This window comes from Melanostigma gelatinosum (genome assembly GCF_949748355.1).
Source record: "Melanostigma gelatinosum genome assembly, chromosome: 17".
In the NCBI taxonomy this organism is placed as follows: domain Eukaryota; kingdom Metazoa; phylum Chordata; class Actinopteri; order Perciformes; family Zoarcidae; genus Melanostigma; species Melanostigma gelatinosum.
The window spans coordinates 22935283-22954583 of record NC_136650.1 but is presented as its reverse complement, the minus strand read 5'-3'; the positions used below and the strand labels follow the sequence as shown (position 1 = coordinate 22954583).

General features: G+C 44.8%; 1 protein-coding gene across 1 annotated transcript in view; it reads left to right on the top strand.

The window, feature by feature from the left end:
* Positions 1-18864, top strand: part of LOC306791023 (cell adhesion molecule CEACAM5-like) — a 20418-nt gene extending 1554 nt beyond the window's left edge. The window contains exons 3-10 of the mRNA XM_079287626.1: positions 1918-2078; positions 2368-2494; positions 4679-4957; positions 6394-6672; positions 6960-7214; positions 8857-8974; positions 13792-13831; positions 16634-18864. Of these exons, the coding sequence (XP_079143752.1) occupies positions 1918-2078; positions 2368-2494; positions 4679-4957; positions 6394-6672; positions 6960-7214; positions 8857-8974; positions 13792-13810 (1238 nt within the window). The 3' untranslated portion in view covers positions 13811-13831; positions 16634-18864. The remainder of the gene's footprint in view (positions 1-1917; positions 2079-2367; positions 2495-4678; positions 4958-6393; positions 6673-6959; positions 7215-8856; positions 8975-13791; positions 13832-16633) is intronic.
* The last annotated feature ends 437 nt before the right edge of the window (positions 18865-19301 follow it).

Genomic DNA, 19301 nt, shown 5'->3' with positions numbered 1-19301 from the left:
ATGTGTTTCTGCTGTTGGAGGAGTTGTGACGTCATGCTGTGATCCAGCAGCAGCTCCTCAGGGCGCGGCTCTCTTCTTCTCTGCTTTGTTTAAAGTTGTCACCTCACTGCTTCACTATTGTACAGTCCTCACATGTCGCTTTAAAACACGCACGCGCACGCACGCACACGCACATTATGAATGCAGTTTTTCTTTGTTAAAAAGCCTTTTTGTTGCACCAACACTTTGTTTTGCAGTATGCTGAAGCTGTTCTTAAAATGTATTGCTAGTGCTAACACTAGCTTAGCACAAACCATGAAGGGTGTGCTCCCTAACAGTTTAAATAACAGTTTAAATAAATGTCTGAAAACCAGCAAGTGTTTGGAAAGCCGGATGAAAGGATGAATCACCGGAACAGCTGCGTGTGTGTTGCTCCGCTCTGTTTGCGGTGAACACCATCAGTCGGTGGACGTGATGGTGTTCACACAGTCCGCTCCGGCAACACGTCTCCTTTAGATCAGCGCTCTCAAACTCATCTCCACTCCGGCCACATCAGCATCACGGTCGCCCACAAAGGGCCGGTTGTAAATGTCACGACTCGAAACATATTGTTCAATAACTCTGCATTCACAGTTTAAAGTCTTCAATGTGCTCACAACACATTTCCATGTTAAATGTACAGTAACAGCCAAAGAGCTGCTTCTGACTGTTTCAGTATCTCATCATTTTGACTTTCTAATCTCATAGTTATGACTTTCTATCTCATAATTTCGACAATGGGGATATTTTTATAATCAAGTCTAACTTTAAAAACCGACATCACGTTTAAAATTTTTTTTTTTTTTTAATTATTATTTTTTTTTGCTGGCGGATTCGCGGCCACATAAAATGACGTAGCGGGCCGGATTCGGCCCGCGGGCCGGGAGTTTGAGACCCCTGCATTCGGGCCTTGTGTCGGCGACGTGATGTCGGTTTGAATCTTTGTTGATCAAAGGATTGGTCGGCAGTTTTCCCAGCATTCCTTTCGACTCCCATTCATTCATTTCCCACACACTGGTTTCACCAGTAAAACCACTCAAACACAAAGCAACAACGTCTCCATGTTGCTTTGTGTTTGAGTGGTTTTACCGGTAAAACCACTCAAACACAAAGCGACAACGTCTCCATGTTGCTTTGTGTTTGAGTGGTTTTACCGGTAAAACCACTCAAACACAAACCGACAACGTCTCCATGTTGCTTTGTGTTTGAGTGGTTTTACTGGTAAAACCACTCAAACACAAAGCGGCAACGTCTCCATGTTGCTTTGTGTTTGAGTGGTTTTACTGGTAAAACCACTCAAACACAAAGCGACAACGTCTCCATGTTGCTTTGTCCTCGTTTGCATCAAAGTCAATTTGACCCTCAACGTTGGGACAGTTTAAAAACCTCCACAGTGACGACTCCCTGCAGTCAGAACTGGTTACCGCTCCCTCACGTTGTTCCCACGCTGCTATACGGTTGCATAATCGTGAATAAAGAAACATCCAATCCAAGAAAAGGAGCTGCAGGACAGAGAACGAGTCCAGCAGGTCTAGTTGCTGCCGTTTCTCTGCCGTCTTTCATTGGGATGTTGGTTTCAGAGCACGGTGAGATTGTGTGGAGAGAGGCCGGCCTCTGGGGAGAGCAGCCTGTTAACGCCTCCTCCCGCCCTGATGTAGAACCAGGAACTGCTCACGTGTATCAGAACCCACCCTGAACACGTGCAGAGTCCTCAGCATCTGTCCGTGCAGCTGCTGTGCTCGGGTCCGTTTAGTTTTGTCGTTCAGGTTTTAAATCGAGATGGTTTCATTTAACATCACGCACGAAATATTCAACAATAATACACGATTGTTCCTGAGAATAACTGTGCTCCGTGTGTTGGGGTTCATTCACGTGTTCTGCTGGTTCTTCTCCCCACAGAGCCGGTGTCTGACGTGCTCATCAAGTCCAACCTGCGCGAGGCCATCGAGCACAACAGCACCGTGGTGCTGACCTGCTCCGCCAGAGGCTCCGCCCTGGATTTCAGCTGGAGCAACGGCAGCGCGGCCATCGCCGCCGGCAAGCGCATCGCAGTGAAAGACGTCAGTTCATTCATTCATCTGTTGTGTATTTCTCTGTTTTCATGCATTCACTGTAATTAAATTAAGGTCAAATTTTATGTACAACAATTATATATATATATATATATATATATATATATGAAGCAGATTTTCATTCATGCTGTTTTCCATATAAACTTAATGATACTTAAGTTCCATGTACGGAGGAACAGAAATCGTCTTTTTCTTTCTTATTAGTTGATTTGTAGATTTGAAAGGCTGATCGTTTAATGTATGCGTGACGTTCCTTCTCCTCTGGCCTGAACCTCAGGAGGCACTGTCCAGTACTCTGACCGTCACGGGGGTCCTCAGGACCGACCTGGTGGGTCCCATCTTCTGCACCGCCGCCAACAAGCTGCAGTTGGAGAAGAGCGCCCCCTTCAGCCTCGCTGTCTACTGTGAGTACTGCACCTACACGGCTGCTTTTCTTACCTGTCCGGTAACCCCGCCCACACAGGATCTACTTATTTTTAGCGTTTACATTTAGTTTTGCGTGGCTGTAGACTGAAGCTGGACCGAAACCTGAAAACGCTCTGAGACGTGGACACCGGATACTAACTAAACATGTCGATCAGTGTAAACATCTGAAGTCCTTCACACCTGCGGCTCAAACAGTCAGAGGATCGGCGGTTCGATCCCAAACTGCTCCCGCAGGTGTGTGAGTGAGATGTAGAGTAACAGCTCTGTCCAAGTCCATTCACGTTTACACAGGAGAACGAATAAACAACGAAATATGCAAAGTACTCGCCTCACAAAAGTGTTGGGATTCAAACTCTGAGCAGAGAATGTGAGGTGGACAGTCGCTGCACTTTGTTCATGAAGTGTTTTTAACCTATTGAGCCCAAAGCCAAAGATACCGCAAGATATTTCTGTGAATGTTCTGTTCGTGGGACGCTCTGAGTGGATCTGAGTTCCCTCTGGAAAACTCTCTCGGTGTTTAAGTCTAAGGCTTTTATTGTGAAAGGTAAAAACAGATTCACCTATTTATATTTCCACCGTCCTCCACGAATTACCACGAGTGAACACGCATCACTTCATACACAGAAACATAAATAAACACAAAATGGCTCCAAGAGGCTTTTATTCGCAGTGCAAGAGCTCAGAAAAATCAAAAGAAACGAGTTGACGTGCGAATAAATCACACAGGCTCTGAAATGGAGACGACTTTAGACCTTCTTTTATTATGATAATAATAATAAAAACTTTATTTATATAGCACTTGACAAACAAAGTTTACGAAGTGCTTTGACGGACAAAGCAGCAAAAGCGAGACAATAATAACAAGAGAAAGCTCAGCGAGAGTCAAATCAATAACAATGTGTTTTCTATATGAATGCAGCTGTTGGACGATGCGGCCGCTCACACACGAGTCAGCTGTCACACCCGACACTTCCTTTGTTCCACGTAGTTTTCTTCTCTTTACTCTGAATCACGTTGATGCACGACCTTTGACACGTGACAGCATCCGCTCCCGTTAGACTGGAACCCTGACCGGGCGTCTGAGGCGACTCCCGCGGTGCGGCGGCCGCTCCCTCTCGCCGTCATTACACTGTTTACTCAGCGGCCGCACCGCCGCTCCTTCATGACCAAGCTGGAAGGCAGAGCAACCGCACGACCGCTCGTTCACCCGTCATTCAGCAGAAGCTCCGCCCTTCATTCTTACTACAGACGCTATTGGGTTATTTGTTTTCATTGTCTTTCTCTATTTGAATTCGTATGCAACCTTGCAAACAAAATACTGCGGTCACAACCAGTGCAGTCACCATAGCAACGCTGGATGTAAAGTGTTCAGAGTTATCAAGTACAATGTTGTGATTCTGATTAGTTTAATGTGTGTTCAATTGTATCAATCATCAACTCTGGAATCAATATGATCAGTGTTATGCGTTTTACAAAGAAATATTGCATTTAGATTTTGACAAATTGTATAAATTGAACTTAGAAATTTGGTACAAATCTCATTTTTATTGATTTAATTGTGAAAACCTTCAAGAAAAATACTCTTCAGAGAAGGAAAGGAAACTCAATGTTAACAGGTTCATCATAATACCTTTTTACTGTATTACTGTGTTTCTGTAGTGACAATGTTTGGAGAGGAAATGCGTTCCAACACATTCTGGAAATATAATATAAAAATTGACGGTTCTTTTACTAGATATGTGTACTTTAGATATGGAACAATATACATACGGACAAAGCTTTGGGAATAAAACATACAACATTTCAAAATATTTCCAACCTGACTTTGAACCAATTTGGTAGAATGGCCCAAATATGTACTTTCAAAACATTGTGCCTCAGAAGAAATGTAACAGTTTGTTTGTTTGTTGCTCATAAAAGCAATGGTTTAATTGTTCAAACTTAAGAAACTTCAATAACTGCATCATGTAGCTCATGAAAATGATTTATTATGATTTAAAGTTGTTTCAATGTCTTTCATAAACATTTCGTGTCCGATTGAACAGACTCCTCGTGAGTCGCTGGCGTGGAAGTGAAGCGTGACGTGGACCTGCTCACGAGGTCGGTCGATAGCCGCGACCACGTCTTTATTACACCCGTTTCCATGTGCTGCTGTTCCACAGACGGACCAGATGAAGTCACCCTCAGTCCTCCAAACCCTCCCAAGTTCATCAGCTCCAAAGCCAACTTCAGCCTGTCGTGTTCAGCCCGCTCCAGCCCGCCCGCCAAGTTCACCTGGTACCACGACCAGCAGCCGATGAAGGCCGCGGGGCCGATCCTGACTCTGGAAATCATCAAAAGTCACACATTTGGGAATACGACGGGCAAATACACATGCAGGGCCAAAAACGAAAAGACCGCCCGCAACGTCCCCTCTGCTGCCGTGGCGTTCGCTGTGATCGGTGAGTGATGGAACGCTTCCTGAGAAGATGCTCTGGGTGGTTGGACCGATGGATCCTCGTGGTCTGAGTCGCAATGTGCAGCGTGGTGTCCGACGTCATCACCAGCTTTTTCCTTGCAGCCTTTATGCCTTTCCTTTATTCCCTCAGTAAACATGAGTTTATGTCTCAATCTCGAGTTTCAAGTCTTCTTCAATACAGCATGATGTTCATTCAGCAAAAAATCCAAAATGGCGACGGCAAAAACGTGAAACTCAAGGCTTCAAAACAAAGACTGCGTCCCCTTCATATTTACTGTCTTTGTTCGCACCACGAAAACATGGTGATTTTAGGGGGAAGCAGCTGGAAGTGAAAACAAAGACAAATGTATTCCAGCGTCCAGCGTCTGAATGTGCCAAAAACGTTTTTTTGACACATTCAGACGTTCATGGTTGATGATTGCAGCTACTGACTTTCCTAATCCTTCAACCTTTACTCTTGCGTCACCATCAGGTTCACATTCATGGTATTTAGTGAAACAACAACGATTAGAAGTCTCGAAACAACTGTTGTCATGAAGCCTGGCAGGAAACAAACCAAGACTTTCCTTGAACTACAAACGATAACATTATTGTGTGTGTGTGTGTGTGTGTGTGTGTGTGTGTGTGTGTGTGTGTGTGTGTGTGTGTGTGTGTGTGTGTGTGTGTGTGTGTGTGTGTGTGTGTGTGTGTGTGTGTGTGTGTGTGTGTGTGTGTGTGTGTGTGTGATGCACTCTCCCTCTCTGTGTGTTCTGCTATCAGAGCCTGTCTTTTTTTTAGTGCACGTGAGCGTGCACCACTGGTTGGCTCACGGCCGCCGCTCTGCTCTGCTTTCACGCGGTGGTTACGGCCGATGACGCCGCCCTCCGTAGCACTGTCGGCTCTCTCAGCACTGTTGCCAGTGTTTTGCGCTGTTAGCATCGCTAGCGGTCGCCATGTTGAGAGCCGTGCGGAGGCAATACAAATGCTCCCGGCAGATTGAAACAGTCAAACGTCTGAGAGGATCATTCTGTATGTCTGAATGGTCTTTCGTGCTTTCAGGTTGTAGAAAATCCTCTTTACAAATAGATCCGTCTGAGAACTATTCAATTGCATTCTGGGAAATGTAGGGTGGGAAATGTGTTTTTGGGGCTTGCCTACTAGTAGGGATAAAGGTCAGGATACCGTGGACTCTGTTGCTTCAGTTTTGTCCGTTCTTTTTTTAAACTGCAGCATCTTTTAGTCCTCGACTTGGAGCTGCTTCTTATTCTCTCTCACTCATTTAAACTTGGTTTTATTTCATTTAATCAGGTTTATTATCTTCCAAACGTACAACGTTGTTTGTCATTTTACCAAAGTTTTGAAAGTAGATGTATGAAAAAAAAAGTCACGAAAAAGTACAATATCAAACCGAACTAGAATCTCTCCTATTCGTGTTCACAGAGCCCATCTCAAGTGCTGTAGTCAGCGGTCCGACTGCCACGCTCATCGCCGGCAACAGCACGGCCAGCCTCAGCTGCCAGGAGGCGGGCGGCACCGTGGAGACCAGAACCTGGATGAAAGACGGCAAAACTCTGTCTGCTGGCGGCCGCCAGATGTTCTCCGCCGACAAGAAGTCATTGATGATCAAAACGCTGGAGAAAGTGGACAACGGAAAGTATACGTGCCAGCTCGCCAACTCCGTCAACAGCGTCAAAGCCTCCTACACGATGGTGGTCAACTGTGAGTGCTTTGCTTGGACAGGCGGGGACGCAGCCGGTTATGGCGTGTGTTCCTTTGTCTCGCCACTGATTTCATTTTATAGCACTTTTATTTCCAGAAGTTATTTAGAGGTCCATAGAAATGGTTCACGGCAATAAGCGGATATGTGACCCATGTGTAGAGATTATCAGGGAAACAGAAAAATATGAATTGACTCTGCATGTGGTGATTCTTTATTGTCAAACAGTAGTGACAAGAAGAATGACATCATTGACATACAATGACATCATCCTCTGTTTCACCTGCAGACGGTCCTGACCCAGCTGTGGTGACGGGTAAGAAGGAGGTAGAGGTGACGGAGCCAGTGAAGCTCGACTGCTCCGCCCCCTCCGTCCCTCCCGCAAACTTCACCTGGAAGTTTAACGGCACTTTGACCAACGTCAAGACGGCCCAGTATGTGATCGAGAAGGCTCTCTACAAGAACACCGGAACGTACATGTGCGAGGCGCACAACACCGTCACTGGCAAGACCACCACGTCCACCCACGCCCTGTCCGTCAGAGGTGAGCTGCTAACATGTCCTCCGTCAGAGAGGATGAACCCTTTGAGGTAACGTGTCCGGCTGCAACACCTTTCTCTTTCAGGAACATGTCCACTCGTCCACTCCTCCACTCGTCCACTCGTCCACTCCTCCACTCCTCCACTCATCCAAAGTTTAAGTTCATGACACAATCAATCAAAATCTGAGGAGCGCATAGCTGTCATTTTTCTGCTGATGCATGTTAACATGCAGTATGCTGGAGGAATTGAACATGTTAACATGTAGTATGCTGGAGGAATTGAACATGTTAACATGTAGTATGCTGGAGGAATTGAACATGTTAACATGCAGTATGCTGGAGGAATTGAACATGTTAACATGTAGTATGCTGGAGGAATTGAACATGTTAACATGTAGTATGCTGGAGGAATTGAACATGTTAACATGTAGTATGCTGGAGGAATTGAACATGTTAACATGTAGTATGCTGGAGGAATTGAACATGTTAACATGCAGTATGCTGGAGGAATTGAACATGTTAACATGCAGTATGCTGGAGGAATTGAACATGTTAACATGTAGTATGCTGGAGGAATTGAACATGTTAACATGCAGTATGCTGGAGGAATTGAACATGTTAACATGTAGTATGCTGGAGGAATTGAACATGTGAACATGCAGTATGCTGGAGGAATTGAACATGTGAACATGCAGTATGCTGGAGGAATTGAACATGTTAACATGTATGCTGGAGGAATTGAACATGTTAACATGCAGTATGCTGGAGGAATTGAACATGTTAACATGTATGCTGGAGGAATTGAACATGTTAACATGCAGTATGCTGGAGGAATTGAACATGTGAACATGCAGTATGCTGGAGGAATTGAACATGTTAACATGCAGTATGCTGGAGGAATTGAACATGTTAACATGCAGTATGCTGGAGGAATTGAACATGTTAACATGCAGTATGCTGGAGGAATTGAACATGTTAACATGCAGTATGCTGGAGGAATTGAACATGTTAACATGCAGTATGCTGGAGGAATTGAACATGTTAACATGCAGTATGCTGGAGGAATTGAACATGTTAACATGCAGTATGCTGGAGGAATTGAACATGTTAACTGTAGCCGGAGGCCCAGTAACTATATACTGGCATATATAACTCCTAACATACTGTATGTCAATGCATGATATTATCTCATATCTCTGTCATGCAACAGGGGATACATGTGATATGAATTGGAGCCTGTGAGTCCCTGTCGCCTCTCGAGTGAGATGAAGGTGTAGCACAGATGCTGTGGTCACTTCTTTGTCTGAAAACAATCAGCAGCTTCCCGGTTTCGTTCATCGTGTTGGAACGTGGCTCTTAAAGTTATGCAGATAACTTGTGACATGTGGATGTGCAGCGATCACTTCCGCAGAAGTTGCTTCTTGCCACCTGCGGTCAGGCTGAGTTGTATATTCATGTCCTTGCTGCGGTTTCTCTTCTGAGACGTGACGCTGTCTGTAAACATGGCAGCAGTTTGCACACCATGTGACTGCTGTTTCTGTTGATTGAATGTCAGGACGTCCCACTGCATGATTGTGCTTTAAGTGAATTTGCATTGAAGCGTTGCCTCCCAGCAGCATTTAAAGGTCTTGTTGTTGTTCCGCAGAGGAAGGAGCGTTGGATGAAGGTCTCTCAGACGGAGCCATCGCTGGGATCGTCATCGCCGTCCTCGTCGCTCTCGGCGCCGCCATCGGCCTGATCGTGTACTGCAGACAGAAGGTTCCGTAAGTACTCTGCTTCCTCCCGGTCTCGATCAGAACGCGGTGACAGAAGCAGGCTGTGGTTCCTCTGCTCTCACAAAGCAGCTCTTGGTTTGCAGGTGAACCTCCTGACTGGAGCTTGTAGGCTGCAGAACCAGTTCCCCGTGGGATCGCGGCTGAAAGTGTTTGTTTGACTTTGGCAACATGAGAGTCGTTCTCACATTGTCCGTTCTGTAAAGTTACAGAATGGACGCGCGCTCGCTGATTATCATCATGGAAGTGGAGTTTCAGAACTTTGTCTCAGGCACACAGAGGCTTTCACTGGAAGGTTGTGCTCTCTGAATGTTTTCAGCTGTTTTACCAAGTTGTGCTCCGGTGTTCCTGTTCTTTAAATATTGATTGAGGTAGTTAATGATTGCAAAGCACTGCCTCCTCTACGGTTGCTCTCTGGTGTAAAACAGCAGATTTACCTTCATTGGAACGAAGAAACCAAACCAGGAAAATCCGACCCGGAAGTGTTTGTCCGTCATACTCTTTGTCACGGAAAACTTCTTCATTTCTTTACAGCTGAAGCTTTGTTGTTAGTTTATTTGCTGCCGTTTCTCCATGATTTCATGCTTCAGTGTTAAAATATACAAATACGTGTGTGTGTGTGTGTGTGTGTGTGTGTGTGTGTGTGTGTGTGTGTGTGTGTGTGTGTGTGTGTTATCTGACCCTCTTCATTTAAGTGTGTGTGTGTGTGTGTGTGTGTGAAGCATATCTGTCCTTTTCTTTGCTTGTGTGTCTGCATGAATTCTTGTCAGCCACTTCATGACCTTCTAGGAAATTCTCCTCATTCCTCTCACGCCTTGACATCTTGCAACATGTCAGACTGAAGTAATAACACACTTACACACACACACGCACACACACACTTACACACTTACACACACACACTTACGCACACACACACACACGCACACACACACACGCGCGCACACACACATGCAAATACATGCACACACTCCGTCGAGCTGCCACGCCCTTCAACACTTTTGCAGTAACTGTCACAGAAGCATAATAACGCGACAAACCTTCTGCAGCGCTCGTCGTGTTGAAAATATCTCAACAAACATTCAGGACCTTCCACTCCAATGCCTTCACAGATCTGCTGCTAGAAGTGTTTCAGCTTTTCTTTTCTTTCACTTAAACTTGTGAAAAGTTGTCCCATTGTGAGATCATTCAACTTTTCCACACAAATCTGAATTTTGTAGAATCGAATGCAATTTTTCGTGATTCTAGATTTATCAGCATCAACTAGAAAAACTTTGTTTTCAATCAAAAGAGATGAGAGACACGAGACATTGGAGTCGAACCACAATTGGACTTAAGATGAAGACGCGAGTCCCGAGAGACTTGATTGGATAGTTGAACGTTTTGCAGCAGTAAAAATCCTGAAACAGTAAATCTGTGCGACTTCTAAAGCTCAAAGCGTTGACCTCCAGTCCTTCATGACGTTTGTTCAGGAGATGAACTTTTATAACTTGTTTAAGTGATATCAAAGCTATATTATATTATAAAGCTATATAAATATATATAAAGCTACAGTTATGCATAAGTAAGGGCGTTCTCTGGAGTCGGCTCTTTTTATCACGTTTAGTTTTAAGCCCGTTAGCCACAATTAGCATCCCAGTTTACATGACAGTTAATGTGGAGAATCTGGATTTTTGAGAGAATTTTTTGCTGATATTTTCGAATGAAAAGTTTCAGCAGAAGATATTTATTCTCAGCCTTGAAGACATCGTGGAGGAAACCCTCTGTATAATACCCCCCCCCCCCCCTTTACTTCCTCTTCTGTCACTCAAGCGGGACCGATGATCACCAGAGGCCACGAGGTCTCCAGGTGTCAGGTAGAGCTGGTTCTCAGCTGTGGAGCTCCTCTCGGGGCCCCGGGGGCCCAACGGATGATTGACTCGTCTGTCCCTTTGTCACTTTATCTTCATCGCCGTCATCGTCACTGTTAGCAGGCGTCCACGCTGGTGACGGGAAGCCTTTGTTCTGAGCGGGCCTCCATGTTGGGTGTTGTGGGTTGGAGGCGACCGCCTCAGGCGATGGTTCAGGATTCATTTTGGACATTTTGACTGCTGAGAGGAGTTCTTGCTCTTCATGTTCCTTGTGTGTGGCGAACCGGTACAGGTGGGGCAGAGTTACAGGTGGGGCAGAGTTACAGGTGGGGCAGAGTTACAGGTGTAGTTTTTGCATTATTTAGTCAAATCAGCAAACGCGCTGCCACATTAGGGGATAAAATAAGCTCTGTGTTGGCTTCCATATTGAAAACACGGCGTTGTTGTCCTGAAGAGCTAAAAGTAAAACCGGTTCTCTTCAGGTCACAACAGCAACACACAGCTGTTGTGCGGGAGGATCCCGAGCAGAGAGCTCTTCCTCTGATCGGCCAACAGGAGGCCGCATGAACTTTAGGTAAAGAAGAGGAATCGGCCGAGTCAGCAGACGTGCACTAAAACCACCGACACCAAAGCTGCCGATCCGTCTGATCCGCTGGTGAGAGGATCCAACAGAGCGGCGCGTGTATTCACTGAACACAAACTTTGATTTGATCTTGAAGGAAGAAATGACTCGACTTCAGCCTGTAGTTCATCGCGCGGTTCTTTGGGTAATTTGTTGCGTTGAACTCTGGAGATGAAAGCTTCATTCTGAAATAATGACGGGGAACACGTTGAACAGCACACAGCTGATGCGGATCGGTGGGGACCGGTGTTTGGATGTTTTTATGTTCAAGTCAACTGGTAAAAAGCTGCTTTGCTGCTACTTTAACGACTTTTCTTTGTCAGTCAGAGCTCCTTCAAACGAATATGATTTAAAATAGAATCTTCTCCTCTTCATGCTGCGTTCAGGAAAACAAGCTGCCAGCTGGGAAAGCCCGTCCACGTCACACCCCTCGGGCATAAGTACAAGTTAGATATCGAGGTTTTTACTTTTTTCACATCTCCCACCCAGCGTCAGTCGCTCCAGAGATGACAAACATGTCACCAAATGTCTTCTGTCCTCAGAAATTCAGATGTTTCTACGTGTTCGGTTGATTTTTTGTCATGTTTTAAAGGGTTAAACCAGTGATTTGCTCCAGCGTTATACAGAAGAAACAAGCGCTCCGGATTCTTTCCACAAAGTTCTCCAGCGACCTTTGACCCGGCTGCCTCTTCCTTCACTGAGCTCGTGGTGTTTGTGAGAAGGAGGCGCGTCGTGCTTCAGGGCGAGGCCTGCGTACCCGAGGACGGCAGGAATGTCACCGTCATGTCTGCACTCGTCTTCTCTCCACCTTTGTGTCGCTGCTCCGTTCAACTTTAACCCTTCGAGCTTCTCTTCTCTTTCCACTTCTGTCTTTTTAAATCGAGCCTTCGGTCGCTTCTTCTGTCTGAGCTCTCCAGAGGAAAGCCGTAGACGGTTTTATTGAAGAAGAAAAGAGAAACGTGGGTTTAAAGAAATAACTGACACGATGACACAGAGAGGATTCCCCAGAGACGAGGAACCTCTGAGGGACCAGGTCTGAAGTAGGTTCTGGGGTCTTGTAAACCCAGAAGGAGATCCTGCTTTGGTGGTCGTACTTTCTGAAAGTACAGGAAGTTTCACACTCGTGTACCGCTTCATTCATAAAACAAGGAAGTACTCGAGTACGGATTTCTGAACATTTTAGGAGGAAAGGAGAACATTTCTCTTTGTTTGACGACATCAGAACTAAAGTTATACTTTAGCTGTTGGCTTCCTGAAAGAGAGAGAGAGTTATTCTCTGATAGTTTCTCTGATAAATAGCCATCAACAGCAGCAGCTTCTTGGTGGAAACGCAGCTGTTAGTTGGTCTGCTGTGACCAGTAGCTTACGGTGGCTAATGCTAAGCTAGCACCCTCTGCTGTGTAACTATGACGACATTCCTCTACGTGGTAGCGTCTGACGTTATCATCTCCGCTCATGAATTATCGTTACGTCCGTAATATTTGAAGACATTTTCCCAGAATCCTAAGAGGCGTCTTTAAATGATTCATTTGTTTTGTTCGGCAAATAATTAGACGAACGATTCATTTATTAATCGACTATTTGCTGCAGCGTAGATGGTTGCAACTCTTAACCCGTCAGCATGTAAAGCAGAAACTCGCTGTTCAAATGTGCTAAACGTAGCAACGTCATGCTAATGTGACCCAAACCTTTATTTAGTCTCAACAAAAACGCAAATTCTGTTCTACGTTGAGACCACAAAGCATCATAACTATCAATCTGTTGTCTTATTTCTCTTAAAAGAATCCTAAAACTTGCTGAAACGCTCTGAAATTCAACATTTTTGAAGTTTCTGACATTTCTAAAATGTAGTTTCAAAGTGCGTGAGCTGGTTCCTGGAAGTTTAAGTTTGAAAGAGTTTCGAAAAGTTGAGATGAACAGCAGCAGCTTCCATGTGTACAGTTTGACTGTGCAACCTTTCACCTTCTTCCTGTGTGTGTGTGTGTGTGTGTGTGTGTGTGTGTGTGTGTGTGTGTGTGTGTGTGTGTGTGTGTGTGTGTGTGTGTGTGTGTGTGTGTGTGTGTGTGTGTGTGTGTGTGTGTGTGTGTGTGTGATGAGATCATCCTGAACGCATGTCAGCGAATCAACAAACCACTGTATGTTACATGTCACATGTGACATGTAACATGTAACATGTCACATGTCACATGTTACATGTTACATGTCACATGTTACATGTCACATGTCACATGGCTTTGAACTCTTTGGTGTCCGTGTCCTCTCACCGGCCGGTGGGGCAGGTTGTGTGGTGACCCGCGTGTCCTAATCTGTTTCCTGTCGTGTCTTCCTGTCCTCAGGGTCCAGTCTCCGTACTAAAGGAGCTGCTGCACACAGCTGGTGAGTCACATCTCCTTCATATTAACTCCAGCTAATATTATTTGATATCATAATATATGTCAACTCAAGAAAGTGAACACACCTGTTTTTTGTTTGAGGCGTGTGTGTGTTCACGTGTGTGTGTGTGTGTGTGTGTGTGTGTGTGTGTGTGTTCACGTGTGTGTGTGTGTGTGTGTGTGTGTGTGTGTCGAGACAGTAGCCACCAAGGCTGCCTTCACTTGGTCGAGCAAACAAAGAGTGTGTGTTATGTGTGTGTGTGTGTGTGTGTGTGTGTGTATGAGATAAGACTGTTGATTTAAAGTGGAGTCACACACACACACACACATACATACACACACACACACACACACACACACACACACACACACACACACACAGTCTGGTGTCTGAGCCCAGCAGCAGCAGCTTCCTGCTTCGGGCTTCTACCTGCAGCTTTTTCAGCTGTTTCTCTTTGATCTCCGACACGAGACCAGAGACTCAGAGCCCAGAGACTAAGAGACCAGAGACTCAGAGCCCAGAGACTCAGAGCCCAGAGACTAAGAGCCCAGAGACTAAGAGACCAGAGACTAAGAGCCCAGAGACTCAGAGACCAGAGACTCAGAGACTCAGAGACTCAGAGACTCAGAGACTAAGAGACCAGAGACTAAGAGACCAGAGACTAAGAGTCCAGAGACTAAGAGACCAGAGACTCAGAGACCAGAGACTCAGAGACTAAGAGACCAGAGACTCAGAGACTCAGAGACCAGAGACTAAGAGACCAGAGACTCAGAGACTCAGAGACCCAGAGACTCAGAGACTCAGAGACTAAGAGACCAGAGACTCAGAGACCAGAGACTCAGAGCCCAGAGACTCAGAGCCCAGAGACTCAGAGACTCAGAGACCCAGAGACTCAGAGACTCAGAGACTCAGAGACTCAGAGACTAAGAGACCAGAGACTCAGAGACCAGAGACTCAGAGACCAGAGACTCCGAGACTAAGAGACCAGAGACTAAGAGACCAGAGACTCAGAGACTCAGAGACTCAGAGACCAGAGACTCAGAGACTCAGAGACTCAGAGACTCAGAGACTCAGAGACCAGAGACTCAGAGACCAAGAGACCAGAGACTCAGAGACCAGAGACTCAGAGACTAAGAGACTCAGAGACTCATAGACTCAGAGACTCATAGACTCAGAGACTAAGAGACCAGAGACTCAGAGACCAGAGACCAAGAGACCAGAGACCAAGAGACCAGAGACTCAGAGACCAGAGACTCAGAGACTCAGAGACTCAGAGACTCAGAGACTCAGAGACTCAGAGACTCAGAGACCAAGAGACCAGAGACTCAGAGACTAAGAGGACCAGAGACCAGAGACTCAGAGACTCAGAGACTCAGAGACCAGAGACTCAGAGACCAGAGACCAGAGACTCAGAGACTCAGAGACTAAGAGGACCAGAGACTCAGAGACCAGAGACTCAGAGACCAGAGACTCAGAGACTCAGAGACTCAGAGACCACAGACTCAGAGACTCAGAGACTCAGAGACTCAGAGACTCAGAGACCAGAGACTCAGAGACCAGAGACTCAGAGACTCAGAGACCAGAGACTAAGAGGACCAGAGACTCAGAGACCAGAGACTCAGAGACTCAGAGACTCAGAGACTCAGAGACCACAGACTCAGAGACTCAGAGACCAAATAATACACATTTTTTCGACCTTCCTTTGAATGATGAATATTAATCATTAACTCGGCTACATTGGGAGACTGATGTTCACTGATTAGGCTGTTAACGATTCCTCACAATCATAGAACTCTTGTCCGTCTTTTTCTACACTCAACACAACTAATGACGTCAACGATTCGTCGGTTACCTGCAGCATATTTCACGTGTGAATCATTGACGGAAAACCTTTTTCTTCAAAGACAAAACAAAACAGGTTTAATGTCGACAGGTGTGGCAGAACAACACCAACAGCTCACCAATAAGTGTGTGTGTGTGTGTGTGTGTGGGGGGGGGGGGGGGGGGTGTGAACGACATTTGTGGAGGTGCAATGGAAGAAGACATATGGCTGCTCTTATTCTGAAAATATGTGATGTCTGCAGCTCTGCTAACATTTCCTTCCTCTCTTCTTCCTCTCTTCCTCCTCTCTTCCTCCTCTCTTCCTCTCTTCTTCCTCTCTTCCTCTCTTCTTCCTCTCTTCTTCCTCTCTTCTTCCTCTCTTATTCCTCTCTTCTTCTTCTTCCTCTCTTCTTCATCTCTTCTTCTTCTTCCTCTCTTCTTCCTCTCTTCTTCCTCTCTTCTTCCTCTCTTCTTCCTCTCTTCCTCCTCTCTTCCTCCTCTCTTCCTCTCTTCTTCCTCTCTTATTCCTCTCTTCTTCCTCTCTTCTTCCTCTCTTATTCCTCTCTTCTTCTTCTTCTTCTTCTTCTTCTTCCTCTCTTCTTCATCTCTTCTTCTTCTTCTTCCTCTCTTCTTCTTCTTCTTCCTCTCGTCCTCTCTTCTTCCTCTCGTCCTCTCTTCTTCCTCTCTTCTTCCTCTCGTCCTCTCTTCTTCCTCTCTTCTTCCTCTCTTCCTCTCTTCTTCCTCTCTTCCTCTCTTCTTCCTCTCTTCCTCTCTTCTTCCTCTCTTCTTCCTCTCTTCTTCCCCTCTTCCTCTCTTCTTCCTCTCTTCTTCCTCTCTTCTTCCTCTCTTCTTCCTCTCTTCTTCCTCTCTTCTTCCTCTCTTCTTCCTCTCTTCTTCCTCTCTTCTTCCTCTCTTCTTCCTCTCTTCTTCCTCTCTTCCTCTCTTCTTCCTCTCTTCTTCCTCTCTTCCTCCTCTCTTCTTCAGGAGATGCCGGCCCCAAACATCCGACTACTTTCTTTTCCAATGATTCATCTGTGCAGCCGGAGGAGCGTCCAGTTGGATGCTTTTGCCGAACCAGATTTCCCATCATGCCTCTGGATTCTATCACAGTTTGGATTATCAGCTTGAATCTTCAGTTTGTTCCTTTTTGAAATTTTTATTTTTAGCTTTTTTGTCACCTTCACCATAAACTCGTCCAAAAACTTCTTCTTCTTATTCTTCTTCTTCATCTCTTTTTCCTCTTCTTCATCTCTTCTTCTTCTTCGATTCTTCTTCTCTTCTTCATCTCTTCTTCTTCTTCTCTTCTTCATCTCTTCTTCTTCTCTTCTTAATCTCTTCTTCTTCTTCTTCTTCTTCTCTTCTTCATCTCTTCTTCTTCTTCTCTTCTTCATCTCTTCTTCATCTCTTCTTCTCTTCTTCCTCTTCTTCCTCTTCTCCTTCCACCTGACGTCCGTCACCTTTTGTCCGGCTCGCCACTTCCTGAAGGAAACCGAAAACACAGAGAAACTGTGAGCGAGCGACAGAGACGTTTCCTGGACTAAAGCTGACGGACTGACAGTTACGATGAGTCTCTTGATCCTCCTGGAAACCCGAGGAGGAAACACACACACACACACACACACACACACGCGGAGGCCACACACGAAGACATTGAGGATTCTGGGTTTTAATCTGAAAAAGAGTTTCTGTGTTTTGATATCTCTCTCTGTTCTTGAAGTGCAGTGAAGGATTTTAAAGTAAAGTTTTGATGCTTCTCTGCACTCGGCAGCGTTGTTGTTGGAGGACGGGTTGATCCTAAATACCTCAGGGTCTCTGGTGCTCACCAGAAGTCGTTTTAACACATTTTGTTACAAACACGTTGCCAGATGTTTTTATTTTTTTTACTGATGTTTCTCCAAAACTTTAACCGTGTTTCTTTCATTCTCTGTTCGGCTGCTTTCCTGCAACACTACTGAGCTTTTTAATCCTTGTTTATGTCTTAATGTTGCTTTAAAAGTGCTTTGCAAACACTAACAACTCAAAATTCGACTCATTTAAACGTCCCTAATCAACTCATGTGTTCACGTGAACAAAATGACACTTTATTATCTTTCAAATATCTATATTGGCTTCAACAATTCCAGTAGTGGAAATAGATAAACACGCTTCATAATCTCTGCTGTGATTCTGTCTTCACTGTGCGGATCCTCTGGAGAATAGAAAGAGGAGAAAGAGGAGACGGTAAACCTTTCAGACGCGTAGACAAGATCCAACACGCAGGGACGAGTCGGGGTGAAGGTGAAGAAAGAGAACCAGAGAGAGGAATTAAAAGAAGGGCGGGAAGGTGTTTGTTGGCAGCGACATATTTAAGTTTTGGAGGGAAAGTTGAATGAGCTTCAGGGCGGTGCTACTGAGTTTTGTTTTTTAAAAACCAAAATTTGATTGTTTTTTTAATCTAAAGTGATGAATAATAAACCTGACTTTCATCTGGAAATGTAAAAAACTTTTTTTGTGTCATTTTAAGTTCATCTCTTCGCCGGATCACAAATCTTTTCGGGAGTCTTTCGTCATCAAACCTTCAGATGAGAATGGCCGTGTGTGTTTTACTCGTGTTGGTTTGGTTTTAGTGCTTCTGTGTGATCTCAGACTTCAACATGCACTGATTCTCCGGTGAGATAAGTATTTATTTTTGTTGAGAAAAAAAAAGAAACCTTGACAACTGGAGCTGAAGATCAGAGCCGGTCTGCAGATCACGCATTCAAAATCTCACTTGCTCTTGTGTTACTTTTCAGTCTGTGAGTTTTTTTACCCTGAACTCGACGGTTGAATCTGAAAAGTCTTAAAAAAACACAAGGTGTCGTTTTCGATATATTTATTGCAGCAGTTTGTGAAAACACACTGCACAGAATGTATTAATACCAACACAGTTCTCCCAAACAAGACGCATTGATATGTCTGGAAACGACACAAGCAGCCCTCATTGTAAATAATCGAGATAGAAACACTGTCAACTATTTGTTTGTGACATTCTTTGAAAATATACGTGTTTTTTTTTTTGTTTCTTGTCATGATTTATTTGTTAAAAAGACCTTTTTGATCTGTCGTTTTGCTGATGTTTACAGAAGCCTCTACAAAATCCATATGTAAAAAATATTAACACAAACGTCCCCAAAGGTGAAATTCATGTCCGATTTGATGTCCATGTAAAGCCATAAAAGTTGTGGAAATAATTCCCAGTTTCAGATTTTTTCTTGTGTTTTTATTTGTACAGAAATATTCAGACACATGGAAGCGTCAGTGTAACTGGTTCAAAACCAGGAAACGTCCAATCAGAGTCTGCGTAGCTTCAAACCATCCAATCACAGAACGAAGGCAGTGTTTTCTTTCAAAGTGTGTGTGTGTGGGTGGGTGGGTGTGTGTGTGTGTGTGTGGAGACCAGGGCGTGGCAGGTGAGGAAGGACCAATAAAGCCCTCGGCTGCAGATCACTGAAACACAAAACCTCCATCTCAACAAGTCACTTTGTCTCAGTTTCAGCTTTTAGGGCTTCGTCATCTTCTAAACCTTTTATCTTCTACTACTTATTCGACTACTACTACTACTACAATAACTACAACTTCTTCTACTACTACTAATTCAACTACTACTACTACAAGTTCTTCTTCTACTACTACT